Source organism: Morone saxatilis, unplaced genomic scaffold (genome assembly GCF_004916995.1).
Source record: "Morone saxatilis isolate NCDOM2014 unplaced genomic scaffold, NCSU_SB_2.0 Contig3, whole genome shotgun sequence".
NCBI classification, from domain to species: domain Eukaryota; kingdom Metazoa; phylum Chordata; class Actinopteri; family Moronidae; genus Morone; species Morone saxatilis.
The window spans coordinates 16,134,291-16,151,932 of NW_023339873.1; the positions used below are offsets into that span (position 1 = coordinate 16,134,291).

Consider the following 17,642-nt stretch of genomic DNA (forward strand, 5'->3'; position numbering starts at 1 on the left):
GTACTCGGGGACCTCTAGTGATCAAGACTAGGGTAAAAATCTGCCGAAGTTCCCCTTTAAGCCCTTTGTGTGTGATCAGTTTCCTAATAATGTTTGTGCAGCATCATACATCTGTACACTATGTGATGTTGAATTGATTGCGTAGTCTGTGATTTTGTTCCAAAGATGAAGTTGGGATGTGGAGCTCCTCAGCTGGCCTGGAGTCACATGACTGGCAGCCGCGCTCAGCACAGATCGAGATGGCCTCTTATGTGCTGCTGGCTCTTTTTAAGCGCGGCAGCTTTGTGGACGGCTTTGTGCTGATGAAATGGTTGAGCAAGCAGAGAAACCATCTAGGAGGCTTTGGGACGACACAGGTGACACTGCACCTTTTTCTGTTACTTGAGAAACTGATGTTTCAACTATACAGCTGGAAATACAATAAGACCTGTTTGTTCAGTTCATTGTAAACTAGGGAGAACTGAGAGACATTTTAACATCTTCATGTGTAAGGTGTTAAAATGCTTACCTGCACTTCACTGGTCAAGTTGCTCCTTGCTGTCGAGTATTGACCTGAGTTGAGATTTTGTGCATTTTGTCTGATTTTCCAGTAGTGTTCTTGAGTTTAAACTGTCAGTAACAGTCAGTTGGAACATGCCAATTTCATAATTATCTTTTATGCAAACTTACCATAAATTGTACATCCAGTTTGTTAATTAATTGGGAAAGTTTTAACTTTCCTTCTGTGGTACCATATTGCAAAAATATGCCCCAGTTCTGCACCAAATGATATATAAAATGATATAATTCAGACGCAGGTATTTTCTCTTCCTTCTTCCTCAGGACACAGTAGTTGCCCTCCAGGCTCTCTCCTCCTATGCTGCCTTCAGTGGTTCCAGCGCCATTGACCTCAGACTCAACATATCTTCCCCAACATTTGTGTCACAATTTTACATCAACAACTCCACCTATCTGACGTATCAGAGCCAAGAGGTAATGGATATGGATGAAATCCCATGCTTGTTGTCATTATACATTATTTGATATATTGGATAATTTATATGATGCTTCATTGTAATTCTGGACTTTATTTTCCTGCTTTTACTTTTTGTTTTTCAGATTAATACTGACAAAGATCTAAACCTAAATATATACATGGAAGGAAAAGGATTTGCAATAATTCAGGTACAGTTATACATTACATTCTGCTAAACCTATCCACAAGGAAACACCAAAACTATCCTTCACAATGCAGGAATGTTTTCATACGTTCATTTAACAACATAAAGAATAGTTCAACAACTGGAGCATGACCAGAATAAATTGAACGCAGCAGCTGTGCAAGATAACTTCACCCAGCACAATGTACTGCATTGTAAATGCTGAACCAAAACAGCTAAATGCAAATGTAGCATGATAATGGACTCCCAGCAATTAACATCTGGAAGACATACTGCCGCTTGAAGTCCTGTCTGCGTTTAGTGTGTCGAGATAATATCACCCAGAGAAGGTGAAAGGTTAATCTTTTCACTGTGTTCAATATTATAACCTGTTGTCTTCTATTGCAGACCCCCTCTGTTACACATCCTGTTTTTAAACTCCTGTGATTCAATACTTTATGTTAAGACAAGTAAACATAGAGATTCAATATTTATTTCATTTTTGCTTTATGGAAATGGCTGTTGTCTCAAGACTATAACAGATTGTGTTTCTTGACCTTGAGGCATTTGCGCTCAATCATCTATATCACAGAGTCATATAATCTCTGGCTATCGGGCAGTACAGTAAACTTTATCTCTTCACCACTAAATCTAAGTTTACATTTAAAACATCTTTTATACTTCCAGATGAATATCTTTTACAACCTGGAGAGCGAAGCATTTTTACAGAACCTCCAGCATGCCACAGACCATGAGGCTTTCTCGCTGGATGTGGAACTTACTAAAGAAAGAGACTACAATCACATGCTGTTGTCTATATGCACAAAGTAAGTACTACAACACAGATATCAGATGTAAAATATTCTTTAAAGCAAGGGACTCAAACCATATGACCTCTTGCTTTTGTCCTCTCTAGATTAAAGGACAATCAGGGGATACCTCTCACAGGCATGGTTATATTGGATGTGGGCATGCTCAGTGGTTTCAGTCTCTCTCCTGGAGCTGCCGCCCTATCAGATCTTATCAGAAAGGTGGAGATAGTTCCTGAGAAAGTCAGCCTCTACCTAGATTCAGTAAGTGTTTCATCATTTCATCATGTCGTGGGTCAGGCATGAAAGCTGGGCCACATTGTAGTTAGTTACATAAACATTTTGTTAAACCAAAACCGCTAGAACAATTTCTTTATTGGTCATGTTAAATCCTCATCGATTGTTTATGCTTTGACATTTTTCTTATAAAATTTGTTTCCCAACATGATGGTTTGAATTATGTTTCAAAGCCTTCACCACTCTGCCAAGAATGTAACTGTGCTGGGGGATTACAGAATACCTCTTATTTTATTTCAGTTGTATTCATTCATTGCATGAAATCAGTTTTAAAGGTCCAGTGTGTAATGTGTAAGGGGCTCTATTTACAGTGTCTGGCAGAAATGGAATATAATGTGCATACAATGTTTTTTTTAGTGTGTAATCACCTGAAAATAGAAATTGTTATGTTTTTATCTCCTCTTCCATGGAGTCTGCTGTGTTTCTACAGTAGCCCTGAATGGACAAACCAAACACTCACTCTGGATAGGGCCTTCTACATTTTTAACGGGTTTTGCGGCCACCATAGTTTCCCCTAAATGCTTGGTTGAGTCAAGTGGTTTCAATTAGTTGCCATCTGCATTCTCCTGGTGAGATGCACTACATCCTACACACTGGTCTTTTAAGCTGAGTCTAGAAATATCAAAATAAGCTTTCAAAGCCCATCATGTGTAACGTCTGTCATTTTTGAATGTAAATTCTTCCTCAGGTCATTAAAACATTTCCCACATTCCCAGTACTACTGAGAACATGACCTCTGTGTCCAAAATGTTAGCGGTTAGTTAGCTTGCAGGATCATAAATGTTATGGCCATGAATGAGAAAATAAGTGATTACCATATTACCAGTTGTAGTTGTACTGTACACTTGCCACTACCCTCTATTAGTACAGGCAGCCTTGACTAAAGGAAATAAAAGGAAGACAAAAAGGTTTTCAGTTAAAGAGATTTTCCTCTTTTAATGGAGTATGAATTAGACTTTATTTACAGTATGTAGGACAATATTGGCTCCTGTGAGTTGACTTAAGGAGATTTAATTTTGCACTTCTCACTGATTTTTCTCCTCTCACCACTCGCTTCTTAAATTCATTTAAACAATTCCTAGATTTCCTACATCAAATATTTGCATGAACATATAAAAGAATAAGACAAGTAAGTGTTATATTGTTTTTTGGTCCCATTTGCAGCTTAACAAATCAGAGGTTTGCATCAGACTTCCAGTCGTCAGAGATTCCAAAGTGGCCCACATACAAGATGCCGTGGTGCAGGTTTACGACTACTACGAACCCAGTGAGTACAGCTGTTACTGTTTTACAGTGCTGTATAAATTTATGTAAAATGTTTTTTAAAGTACAAACCTGAAACCATGCTGTTTTAGCCATGATGCTATTAAAGTGTGTTTTGTCCTGTGTTGGACTGGCAAAAGCCAAGTTCATGAAACATGTCAGGCATCATGTACTGATTATCATAGTATCATGTGATTATTCTCCTTGTCTCACAGCGAGAAAAGCAATGAGAACATACAACTCAGATGATCTGCACGACATGAACTCCTGCTTCTTCTGTGGGGAGGACTGTGACCGCTGCAGGCCAGGAATCGCTATTGCAGTGTCCTCCCCTCTGTTATCGCGCTCTATAAGCAGCGCCACCTACAGCTTGATTTGCCTGTTTCTTGGAGTCCCTGCCTTTTTTATTGTAGTCTAATTAGAATGAATTATACCTAAGATATAATAATTAGATGTGATGAATATACTTGAGACTATGAGACATCATTTTAGCATGTACACACATTGTTTTACACAATGTTATTCTTCTTTTATAATTTCTTGACAAATGATGTAATGTGATATTTAGAGGCCTGTTTGCATGCTGCTCTTTTGCTTAGTGCACAGATTTTAATTTTTTTTGGACAGAATGTGAAATTACTGTCTTTGGAAACCAATCTCTTCAAATTAATTTATCTAGTCAGCCTACGACTGGGTTTGATACTTTAGAAAACAAATAAAATATATTTTTTTTAGTTCATGAAACCTACCATTTTCCATATCCTTCCATGAGAGTGTTGACCAGAATAGAAAGTTTGATAAAGAACGCATGTACAGTTGGCAGCAGAACAAATAAAAAGGATTTTTTTCTCAGTTCCATGTGTGTCCTGTTGTCGCCATTCTGGCAGAAAGTTCAGACATGTTCTGCAGTCTGAAGCAATATGAAGGCTAAAATAAGATTTATTCTACAGCTCTACTGTACTTTCCAGCCAATGACTGACTGTGGGCTTTAATATGTTTTTGCTCATGTTGATATAAAACAGTCCTGCTTGAGTGAACCAGACCTCACAGAGTTGGGGTATATATATGGCACTAAGGAGCAAAAGGATCTTTTAAGATCATCTGGAGTGAGATAAAGTCTACCTTACCCCCTCTGCCACGTCATGAAAGCTGAAGGAATGCAGACTGACCTGCAGAAGTATGCAAAGGGAACACGCACACATACATGTAAGCCATCACCGGAGAGTAATCAGGTTTGACATCGTGGCCATATCATGAAATATAAGTCCTCTCTAAGACTTCAGCCTACTGTGTTCAGTCCATGGCCTGTTTAATTTTGTACAACAAACATTTTGCACCATGTTCACCTGAAAAACCACAATATTGAAGTTTAGTCTCCACATACAGTAAATGGAAGCATAATGAAAACCAGTAATGTCAGTTAAATAATATTGGTTAGGGAATTTCCAAACTCCCCCAGACAGTACTGTTTGAATGGAAGACTATGGATGTTTTTACCAAAGTTAAATAGTTTCAGTAAACGTCTACCCTGTGGAAGTGTTAGTCAAGTCGCTGAATATCCATTAGCACTGATTCGTTCACTGGGAGTCAGCTTCACTCTACCCTCAAAAATATGCTGTCTTGATGTTTTTTGTTTTAATAGCAATGCATGTCTGCTTTTTATGTGTAAGATGTTTTATAAGGCTCATTTGGCAAAGCAATTTCCCTCAAGGGACAATAAAGCATTTTGTTTATAAGCAAAAGCAGACATGGAATGAAGCTGAGAATATGAGTTACACAAAAAGCAAATAAATACCTCAAACTTACAAAATTTTAACCTTTAATTTTTGCCTTCAATTTAATGTCACAAATGGTTAATCCTTGCTACAAGGCCTGCCTAAATTGCCTATTCCCTACTTTAAAATAAAGTGAATCCTTCAGTAAAGTTACAGCGACATGTAAAAAGCAACAAAACTGCAGCAAAGACAATTAGAGCCTCCACCTTTAGAAGATTTACTGTGAAAATGGATGTCCTAAACTCTGACCACATGTAACCGCACTGTCTCTTCTGCTAGTATCTACAGTGTTCACATATGTTGTTGGTATAAGACATTACCTTATATAAGCATGTTGCTCTGACTGTTACTGCCCGCCAGGAGCTCACTGGAGTTTAAACAATGTCAGAAAAATGGGAGAGCACACACATACACACACACACACACACACACACACACACTCACATTATGGATAGATGGAACACATTTGGCAACTATACTTCCACAGTCACCTCAAAGCTGAAATAAAGCAATTCCATATACTTTCCATAAAAATGCAGATTGTTTTTCTAATGGCTCTTTTCCTAGTATTTTGGTTCACAAAAAGCGGAAAACCTGCAGTGCCAGACTCACTAACACTAGATGGCAGGCTTGGTAACATAATAGTGACAGTTCGAAGCTTAGCTGAGCTCTCAAGATCTTATAAACTGATCCTATCACAAACAGGAAATACATTTGGTCTACACACTTTACATATCTGTGATTAAATAATAAGACCGTTGATGTTATTACTAAGTACAACAAGTGTTTATCATGTGAGGAGGATGTGACGTAATGGATAATATTTACTCTTCAAAGAGTCCAGCAAGGATGCATTTTAGTTTTTGTGATGTATGGAAAAATTCAAACTGGTCAGTTGCATCTGAGAACTTAATTGCCTGTAAACAATGGTGTCATTTCATTGAACGGTGCTGTGGCACGGCTGTAAATATATTATATTCATTTGGGATAACAGCACACACAGAAAGGTCATGACGAATGACCATTACTAACCAGGGCCTTGTTGTGGGTCAGGCTACGAAAACAGACATCAATCAGGGGCATACTCTGGTCATGATGTCATGCATTTACTATGTCAGACTACTGCTAATGTAGTGGCTTCAGCTGACAGAGAGTTTAGGTTAAGTGCAGGGAAAGTATTAAGAGTTTAAGATGAGTTGAAGGAGGCCTTTCTTAGCAAAAATGTGCACAGGGGAGAGAAAAGGAGATTTATGTCTTTGCGGAGCATCTATCTTTCACCACTTTATCATCTTGTTGTGAGGAGCAACATGAGATTAAATAGAACAAAATGTAATATCTCCCAAAGTGAAGCTTTTGCAGAAATCACTCTATTTTTGCAGAAGTTTCTGGAGCCAGTGGTTGGGTCATATCATGCCCAGAACGACACTGAGGTCCAAAGTCATAAATCAGGCCCATTGAGTCTGATGACATTTATTAATATTCACTCTCGTCAATGTGGCTGTGAGAGCAATAATGTTGGCAACATGCCTGTCGCCAAGGACACGCAGATGGGGTAAACAAAGTAAGGGGGATGATTATTTATGGGTTTCATCTCCTGATGGGAGCTATTAGAGAAACATGCAATGTTGTTGTTGGACTCACTGTGGCAGGAGGCAAGATGGAGTGTGTGTGTTTTGTTCAAATAAGCAATTCTCATTGACAGCAGGTTTTGCAGATGAATCTTCAAAACGGGATGTATTGCATAACTGAGATAAATCTGTTGTGGAATAGATTTTATCAGACACATGCATCAAAAAGAACAAGTCAGATGACAGCACTTTTTCTCTCCCCCCAGTCACATCCTCCAGGCTGTCAGAAAGGACCACCCGCCCTTCTCTGCCCCACCCAAAACACTCAGGACTCTGGACTTCCATTCCTGCTATTTTACTATTTTACTTACTGTTTTACTTTTTCTTTTTTCAAATACCCATAAGTATTGTTGCACACCATAAGTATTGTAATTGTATATTTATATTATGTAGATTGTATATTTTTTGTCTTTATCTTTTTTTTTTTTATCTTTTTTGCATTAGTAAAATGTTCATGTCTGTTGTTGTAAATTGATAATGTTTACTTTTAAGTATTGTTATATGTTGTTGTTGTGCCTGTGCTATCTGTTTTCCATCGTGGTGGGAGAGTGAAAAACGTCCTCTCGATTACCTTATGCATATATATGCTTATACCTTGTGCATGTGGAGTAATTGACAATAAAGCTGACTTTGACTTTGACTTTATTTAGGTGTAGTACCCTTGTTGCTTTGAATTGTCAGCAATGACAATGATATGATATATTAAAATAAGATAATGTATAATGTATAATGAATTGAATAATAAAGGCTCTCATAGTTTACATTTCTTACCATAGTTATCCAGTTTAAGATGAATTAGATGGAGCTTCTGGCAAGTTTGATGCTTCATTTCAGCAAAACATTTATTCCAAAAACAGAGATACTAAATGGCTCTCTGTGGCTCTGATCAAGATGACATCAGTAGGAAAAAATCACCATCACAACAAACAACCACATCATATGGAAACCTGATGCTGCTGGTGTCATGACAGAAATCGGGGGGGGCAGCAACAACAAAGATGAATTGACGGGAAAACTTCCAACTCCCTAGCGATGCTACCTAAACGGCTGCAAGAAATTGGGAGGAGGATGATGCGTTTGTTTGGCAAGGCACGCTCCATTCACCGGGACGAGTCATGGAAAATCCCTTTGAGCTTCCATCCCACCCAGAGTTAGTGTGTATTTACACAACCCCCAGGCGACCCTGCACAGGCCGGCCCAGACAGACAAATCCATCCCAGACAGAAGGAACGGAGGAACAAAGCAGGGCTGAAGGTCCACTCAGTCATCCCGCTAGAGGGAAGCCATCCCTGATCTTATCACTATGGTATGATGCTCTCAGGGAGAGATGATACCAAACTTGAGTCTGGTTCATGCTTCGTCACCACCAAAGATTATTTTCAGGTGATTAGTGTCTGTGTGCGTGTGCAGGTTACTTTTATCTGCTTATGTGAGTCACTGTCTCTAAGTGTGTCAGAAATGAATGTGTCTGCATCACTGTTATTGTACAAGTATGTGCTGCTACTGGCCCAATGAGACATAACACAATTCTTGTGGTCCTGCATGGGAATCTCCACTTCAGTCACATATCTGTTCATATTAGTTACAAAAAAATGTTGAAAAGACATTAATATGCTAGATATGCTGGATTCTATTCAGTTGATTGACCTGAAATTTGGTAAAGACATTCATTGTACCCAGACAATGGACAATAATGACCTCTGTGATCCTCTAGTGTGACCATAAGGTTGATGTTTGTGATTTTGGGTTAAATGTCTAAATTACAATTGCACTGATTGCCATGATACGCACATTCATGTTCCCTGCAGGATGAATTATAATTACTGAGGCTACCTTACCGTTCCTCTGGCTTTGTTTAAATATCTGCAAAAATGTATGCCAGCCTCAGCTGTACTTTCTGTTTAGTGCTAATTAGCATATGTTAGCATGCTAAACTGGGAACTGCCCATTGTTCTAACAGCCTGTTATTCCGAAAGAAAAAGAAAGGCCCTGTTTTCAGAAAAACAACAGAAAATAGTTTTTTTTTATTTTAATGTGCAAAGTCGGGTGACCTTTGTCTTCATGGTAACTATAATGTGATAAACACTGTGAAACAGACGCAGGCTGTCAAACTTACTATTGGTACAATGGGACATTTTTTGGACCATTGGGGTTTTGCAATAATGGGCTGCTGGAACAACAGTATAACACCGCTACACTATGGTGGACATGGTTAGCTTCTACAGTAAACATCAGCATACTAGCATTGTCTTTGTGCGCGTGTTAGCATGCTGATGTTAGCATTTAGCTCAAAGCACTGCTGTGTAGTACAGCCTCACAGAGCTGCTAGCATGGTTGTAGACTTTGTCACAAGACGTCCCTCCATTTGGTAAATTCATATTTTCAACATTCTTTCCTAAACAAATTTCCTGTGCAGATTTGTGACTGATGATTATGAATTGAATCAGCAAAGTGATTTGTGATCACACGGTCCTGGATCAGGTCTAAATACCACATAGCTCTTTGTGGCTTTCTCCAAAACTCTTCATTTCTCTTCCTCACAGATTTCACAGCTACTTTCAAAGCCTAGCATGTATATTTCTTTACGTGTGAGTGAATGACCACTTCAACTCATTTCCAGCTCCCACTGAAGCTGTTTTCATTGTGGTGAATGGGCATTATTGGGAAAGGCTCCAGCAGTATCAGCTCCTGGAGTGTGATTGATTGATCCTGTCTGGATCGAGATGGTTTCTTGACTCATCGCCTATGTGCTCCATTTATTCAGCCTCATAGTCACACTTGGCATCAGTCAGTGAGTCAGTCAGGCTTAGGGGTTCTGCTGAAGTTGTTTGTGTGTGGGTGTGTGTGTGCTAAAGAGAGAGTGAGAGAATGAATGATTCATAGTAGCAGACAGACTAAACTTTACCGGTCTTGCACACACACAAAGGGAGCGGACCCTGACTCCTAATGCCAGTATGACTTCTCCCACTTAGGTGCTTGCATAGTTTTCCACTCGTTTTTCACCAGGGTCAGTTTTGCTACCCCAGATTCAGCTGTCAGACATTTCCTCAACCTCAATGGCCAATTAGAGTAATCAGAAACAGGTGGAAGTAGGTTTACCCCACTGCTCCCGTATGTGCATGTGCGAGTGTTTGTGCTGTATGCGGACATAAGTTGGACAGACAAAAAAAGAGGAGAGGAAATCAAAGATTGTTTATTTGTGTGAAAGGCAGGGGGAGACTTATGAAAGCAGCACATGTGTGTTTGCACAGACATATCTGACTGACATGGGATTATTATGTGTCTAAACCACAGAAAGAGTGGGAGTTCCTGTAGTCTGATTAGGACCCAAACACTGTCTGAGTCTTCTGGAGCTGTGTGATCAACTGCTTTGATTACTTTGCGCAGAGGAAGCACACAGGCTGAGTTAAACACTTGTGACATGAGGGTCTATGCAGTAGCAAGTATCAGGGGATTGATGAATGGGGGGAGTTGAGAAAATAAACGCTTCTGCTCTGTTATTCCACTGACGTATGGCTCGGTGATAATGTACACCTAAATGGTGGACCTGGACGCTGCTGGAAATACTTGAGTCACAGTTGAGATGGAGTGTACTTTATAAGATTTTTTTTTGTCTTGTCGTCTGGCAGCAGTTCATTAATTTCATTTTATCAAATGATGCAACCCTACATTTAGGGTCGACGTAATAGGGTCACGCAGCAGGGATTTTTCACTTGATTCAAATGATCCCTTAGACCTTACTATAGTGTCCCTGAGCAAGACACTGGCTCTGTATCATTTCCATCTGATACACTGTGTACAGTATGTACTATTAATTAGTCTAATGTTTTTGCAGTTTGTATACAAGAAATCCATATACTTTATCATTTTATACTAACAGCAATGAAATGTCAAACTGCGACAATGAAATTAACAAAGATACATCAACATGTCTATCTAAATATTTAATACTACTATACAGTATATCTCATATATTTATTGATTTTCTTTTTTCTTTACCTTTTTTCCCCCAAGATTGTTCTGGAGCAGTCTCAGCTAACCTAGCGGGGCAGCTGGACTCCCGATTGACTATAAGAGTTTGACTATGATGTAGGGTTTGTTGATCTGAGTGGTTGAAGTTGGCCCATGATAGATGATGGTTGACAGATGGCTCATCCAATCACCTGCCAAGTATTTTTTGAAAGGGCCTGCCCTTTTCCAACAACAACTTCCTAAATGGTTCTGTGTGACAAACCTTCTGGTGCCGCCAGGTTAAGTCCCATCAACAAAGTTACACTGACTGTTTTGACCATATTTACTCTCCAGCATGAACACACTATACACTCAAAAACTACTTAGAATTAGCACGTAGCACAGAATTGGGACCAACAACAGTCCATAACACCTTTGGGGGTGGTGTTTATCTCCTGAGCCTGGAGGAGAACAAGTAGGCTAAAAATCTGTACAGTGACATTATATTGTAACTACAGGTAGAATAAAAACATTATTTTCAAACATATTTGAAAAAGAAAAACATTTTGATTTTGTCTAAATGTGCATATCTTATTGGTAAAAATGGAGCATAAATGTATATAGTGTACTCTCTTTACCCATCGAGATCAGTTTACTCATTGTAGGGAGAACTACTCAGCCTGCGAGCAGACATATAATGTCTTCTAAAGTTCCAAAGGAGCTTTCCAAAGTCTGAAAAAAAACCACCTAGAGATGTCATCAGGGGAGATTTTATCTCAGCTTGTTCCTAAAGACTACAGACAGAAAGCCTGCATTACAAACTGGGATATAGACTTTGAAAGCAACATTTGCAGGCAAACAAAAAGGTGTTACTTGTTGCATTATGCAAAATGTAGCTTCCAAGATATCTTGACTTCCGTTGCACTGACTTTGACCATTCTTTTTCAAATCTGATTTATGGAAGTGCTATACTAAATCGCTGGAGTACTCTTTTAAGATCACAAACCCTAGTTTTGGTGCTCCTGCATATTCTTTGTAACAGGGAAGAATAACAGGAAACATGAAAAATAAAAATAAAATGATGAAATGTCTGTTAAATATGTCTATTTAGAAATAATCCATGCAACCTTTTGCAGAAATATAAGAAATAATCCTCACAGTTTCATAATGGGGCAGGTCACATACTGTGCAATAGCCTGTTTCTGTTTCTCATTCTTTCTCTCTGTCCACAGCTCTGTCTGGTCCCATCTGTCCTGTGATTTCAACAGAGCTGATCTTGTTGTCTAAATATTTCCTGTCACAGTTTAAGGAGTTTTGCAGGAGGGCAGATGGTATAAAACTCAGAAGCATAATATTTCCATTTTGCTACTGGGCTGTGAGCCACTTTAGGCCCACTACAATATAGTGAGTGACAGAGTTATAGGGAGGCTCCCTGGGTAGACACAGGCAAGATAATCAAAGCTAACTCTTTCAGGTGTAAAATGTTGCCACTCCATTTGTGAGCATAGATTTATTTGTATGTATACTACTTACTCAGCAGTGGCATTCAGACGTGATATTTTGTCAGCAAACCATAAATCCAGATTATAAAAGGTATGCAGGCTTGAAAAGTCCCATTTACCTACAAGTTTGTAGAAGTTCAGATGTAAGCTTTGTATGATCACATTGCTTAAAAATGAATTCAACTTGTACCGTCTCCTCAAGCTGAAATTCAAGCTGTCCACATTCACAGTCAAGAGCTCGTAAACTTTACAGCCTGGACCCTGCTGCTGAGGCCACACTGCACCTTTTGTCATGTGGACATCCAGCAGCAAGAAATGAGAACAAAAGAGGACATTTCTAGAAAACAGATTATGTGACAACCTTTGGCATTGTGAACTAAAGTGTGCATCCAGTTCTCTCTTTACAACCCTAATGGAGCTTGTAATGATTTCCACAATCCCTTTTTTTCAACTGCTTTTCTGTCCCATTAAATTTTATTTATTGGCAGCATAAACATTTGATCTGTTGAAGATTCTGACTGATCTTAGGTGCCAAATACTATGTCCTATAGATATTATAATGTTTCCCATGTTTCTTCTGGTTAGGCAATGTGAGGAACTGTTTGGGATTTTTGGAGGATAATTACTGTACAGTGCTGTTTTTTTGGCAATGGTTGCATGTTCTTTGTAGCCCTAGATGTGTAAATGTCACACACCCATACAGTCATAAAGAAATACCCAAATCTGAATCAATCTATTTTGTTATTTTAAGGTGTGTAGCTGCCTTTTGACATCTATTTCTTTACTTTAGCTCCAGACAGCATCTGTATGTACATGCACTGTATGAACAAGCACTCCACCCATGTGGAGGCTGCTGACACATCAAACACCTCAGGGAAACACACCCAATCTGCTCCTGATTTTTACACTTAACTGTAAATTCCCCCCCTGTCAATTTGGTGGTGTTTGGAGACCAGCTGAGTGCTTGCTGCGGCAGACAGACAGAACAGGAATGTCTGTCAGGACGACATATGTGACTAGTTGGAAGGAAACCAAGCAGGGGCTAATGGACTGCTGTGAGTTGCAGAGCCAAAACAAGATGCTTTGAATCTGTTTTGCCAGTGCTGCTGCACCCCACACCTATGTCCAGTTACCCACTAGAGACACAGTATGCATGGTAATATGATTTGTGTGACAATGTGACATTTACACAGCACATTGCACTGCTGTGTAAATGTCACATTGTTTATTTCATAAATGGACTGTTGCATGTAAAAAAAAATAGCACGGACCTGTTGTCCATGCCAGTTTGTTTGCAAGTAGTTTTAATTTCCAATGAACTTGCACCTAATATTTGTGCTGTGCAGTACTAAATGCCTGCTGTAAGGTTTTAAGCTTTCTTTAATGCATTGTTAATGCAATGCATTCCAGGCAGCCATTGGTTTCCATTCATGTCTGCTCATTAAGAAAAAATAATATAATATATAATAATTAGTAGGCTCTTAAAACTTGCTTGACTTCTGCTGCAGTGAACATGAAGTCTGCATTCATTTTTGTAAGTTTGAAGTTATCTGTGATTGATGCACTTTAAGTTTGGATTGATTTGAAAAGTCTCCACTGCATCACCTCATTGATATACCACAGAAATGGGGGAACCAATGGCTGCCTGGAACAGTGGGGAAAAACACATTGGAATATTTAAGCCACAGCAGTATTGTTTAAAAAATTGATTGCAGTGATGTAAAATTCACATTTTCACCAATGGGCTACAATGTGCAAGACTACTAGTATGGTCCGTTAGTATGGCTCCCATATCTGTCTGCGAAATATGTGCGGGGAGAAGGTCGTTAGCTTAGCATAAGACTGGAATTGAGGTCAAACCCATGGTTTTACGGGGGGTTATTTGCTGGTCTATTTCTATGATGTTGCCAGGCAACCAGCTGAGATTCCCTAAGCTAACGTGTTAATTAGGTGCTGGTAGGTGGATTTTTTTTTACCCTCTGACATCACCTGCTGTGCTAAACTAAGAAAAAGAAAAACAGACTGCTGGCTGCAGAGACAAATAGAAGATCAATATTGATCTACTTATCTCACCTGCAAGAACACAAATAAGCATATTTCTTTGAACTTTGAACTATCCGTTTAAAAAGGAGAAATGATTCCTGTCTTCTCTCAGGCTTTGATGCATAACAGATACATTATGTTCTGTGAAGGCGGATTTTAGCTTCCCTACGTCTTCTTTGAAGCTGCAGGGAAGTTTAACTGACACACTGTAACTGTAATCTTTCTTGTCCTGATTTTCTGGCTTTTAGGGAACTTTGCCGTCTGTCTCCACCTTCAGAGAATAAAAGAGATGGGATAAAGGGATGATTGGGAGTGCTTATCTCGGCATTAGGTCCAGGCATTGTTTAACACCATTACTGTCATCGTGACTACAGACACACTTGTAAGGCAGTTTCATGCTGCGCTCAGACTCTCAATCATAAGCTCTGTTACGTTGACGGGAAGAACCCGCTCTATAAATTAAAAACATATCTGTTCCCAGGATGGATGGTCCCCAGGTTTACGATAGAACTGCAACCTCTCTGTGCCCTCATCCTCCACACCTGCTGTTACCTGTCTGCTGAAGTCTCCACTCACAACTGCCTGCCATGTTGTTCTTGTTCTCTATCAACTCCTTCTGATCTCCTCATACCATACCATACACTATCAACCGGCTGCAATGTCTGCTGCTGTTGAATTATTGTTTGTACTCTTTGGAATTTTCCTTTTCTAGCAGCGCTCTTTTAAACATCTGAGGTCCACATGAGACCTGTCGGTCATCTGCTGCCATGGATCTTCTCCAGCACTTATGTGTAGCTGCCTATGTACCTGGAAACACATCCAGTCTAGCACACCCATGCACACAATTATTTGATTCACTGCACACTGTATATAAATACACACATGAGAACACATTGAAAGGATATTTCCCTTGGAATAAGTGAGATGGAAATCATTACAGTCCAGTGCTTGAGCACAAGGTATCCATGACGGTATTCTTGTATCGTGGCAAATTACGGTAAGTGATGATTTGTTATGTGATGCATTATATACTTGGCTGTAAATGTAAATCATCTGTCAGAGAAAAGGAGAGGTAGTGTTATGTTTATGATGTCATTTCTTAGTAGTTTGGTATCAAAACCCAAAAGAACAAGGATGACTAATGGCCCAAAAAGATATAGCACACATTTAAAGAAAAAATTGGTAATTTGTTACCTTTCTTGCTGAGAACCAGTCTTATCATAAAGACTGGAAACAAGGGAAGACAGCTAGCCTGGCTCTGTCCTGTGGTAACAAAAGCCACCTACCCCCACTTCTAAATCTCACTTATAAACATTTTACATCTTGTTTGTTTAATCTGTTCCAAAACCAAAGAGTAAAATTGACAAGTAGTGGTTTTCACAGAATGCAGAATAAGAAAACCTCCATTAAATTCTGATCTGAGAGAGTTTTCACATTATTTCACGATGGTTGCCGCTTGTTTCATTTTCATTCATTTTTCATTTAAACTGCCTAAATGAGCTACTTTTCCTCTGTTGCATATTTGTATCTGTGTAAGCGTAAGGAGGACGTCTGAATGGATGGATGGATAAAACGATCACAGTAACAATAACCTAAACAGTAATCCTATGTACTTGACTTACTTATGTAATGTAATGCACTTATTTAAACCCAAACCATGATCTTTTTACCTAAACCTAACCAAGTAGTTTTGTCTGATCTAAACAATCTAACCAAACTACAACCATCAAACAGGGTACCTTGGCTTACATGTTGGCCATACCGTTGTCAGCGTGAGGTTGCCCGGCAACTGGTGGAAGTTTCAGGAAGTTACTATTCCTGGCCAAGAAATGTTCAGGCACAAAACCCTATTAGAACAACACAGTGCTGTATGCTTTGGTTTTTAGCTGTGGAGGTGCTAATAGGTGGGGTTTTTTAACTTTGGAAATAGCCATGCTAGCTGTTTTCTTGAATCAAGCTGCTCAGTAGTGAGTGACAGAGTGACAGAGCAGACACTGTGGATGTGTGTAACTAAACGAATGTCAGGAAAGTGTTACTGAAAATGAACACGTATGCTGAGCTAACCTCCTCGGATATTTCAAAGTTAGGAAAAATCGTTTCCATTTTCTGTGCTGTATCATTGTAAGGACTGTCCTCCTTGTTTCCTGTAAGCTATGCACGATACATAAGGCAGAAACATCTACTGGATAGAGACAAATGGAGTCGAGGTACTCTGAACCCCCTAAACTGCTGAGACAGGGAACAAGGGTTGAAAAGCAATAGCTCTGACCTAAATAGATTTTACAGCCGCTCCTTCCACGCTGGGGGAGCCAGCATATGCAAAAAACATTAAGTAGAGGTGAGCAGCAGCAGACATTATCTTCCTCTTTGCACAGGCTGACACGAAATATAGTCAGGGTTAAGCTCAATGCCATGCGGACAGTAGCCTGCACACTGTGTTAGGAGCTGTGAAAGCCAGTCATGCCAAATCTTACATAACACTGCTGTATTCCAGCTTGCCCAAACCTAAAGCTCAGCCCTTCCAGGTAACCTCTGCGGACGAAATTTCTTCGAGAGTTAAATTTGAGACAGGCAGTAAATTACCACTGCAGTGACAGAAAGCTAGAAGGAAAGAAAGAACAGGGGAAAAAAGAAAGGCAGAGTGGAGGATATATGGGAGAGAAGTGTGAGGCCAGGGAAGATAGAAGATAGTGAAGATTGATTGAACCCAAATTTCTCCTCAGCATGGTAGGAGCCTTATGTTGTCTAGACTTCCTCAGATGTATGATGGAAGCCTGGACCACCGAACCCTGGGGCAACGGGGGATAGACATCCATCTGTATCAGAAACCACCATCTCCCTGTCTCAGGCCTCTTTCCAGGAGACCCTGCGGAGCCTCCATGGTGAACTCCAGAAGTTGCTGCGATAAAGTCATGGAAAATGCGGGACCCAAAGCTTGTAATTGCTTAATTGGATACCCTCACTCCCTCAAATATTTCTCTCGTCTTTCTTTCTCTATCTAGCTGCACACACTGAGGAACATAAACCAGAAAGCTCTGTCTGAGAGGTGTGTGTGCATACGTGTGCCTGCACGTGCATACTAGTGATGGTTGGAATTGAACTATAGCCTGCCTGTGATTTGTGGTTCTCTGATTTAGAGCCATTTTTTCCACTTCAAACCACAAGGCGCACATGCCGGTGCACTGGTCATGGAGGATACAGCTGAGAGGGCAATGGGTGTGTGTGTGTGGGTGTG

General features: G+C 39.7%; 1 protein-coding gene across 1 annotated transcript in view; it reads left to right on the forward strand.

The window, feature by feature from the left end:
* Positions 1-4,259, forward strand: part of LOC118337398 (CD109 antigen-like) — a 13,178-nt gene extending 8,919 nt beyond the window's left edge. The window contains exons 26-32 of the mRNA XM_035674385.1: positions 166-356; positions 823-972; positions 1,099-1,164; positions 1,827-1,966; positions 2,056-2,212; positions 3,410-3,512; positions 3,724-4,259. Of these exons, the coding sequence (XP_035530278.1) occupies positions 166-356; positions 823-972; positions 1,099-1,164; positions 1,827-1,966; positions 2,056-2,212; positions 3,410-3,512; positions 3,724-3,926 (1,010 nt within the window). The 3' untranslated portion in view covers positions 3,927-4,259. The remainder of the gene's footprint in view (positions 1-165; positions 357-822; positions 973-1,098; positions 1,165-1,826; positions 1,967-2,055; positions 2,213-3,409; positions 3,513-3,723) is intronic.
* The last annotated feature ends 13,383 nt before the right edge of the window (positions 4,260-17,642 follow it).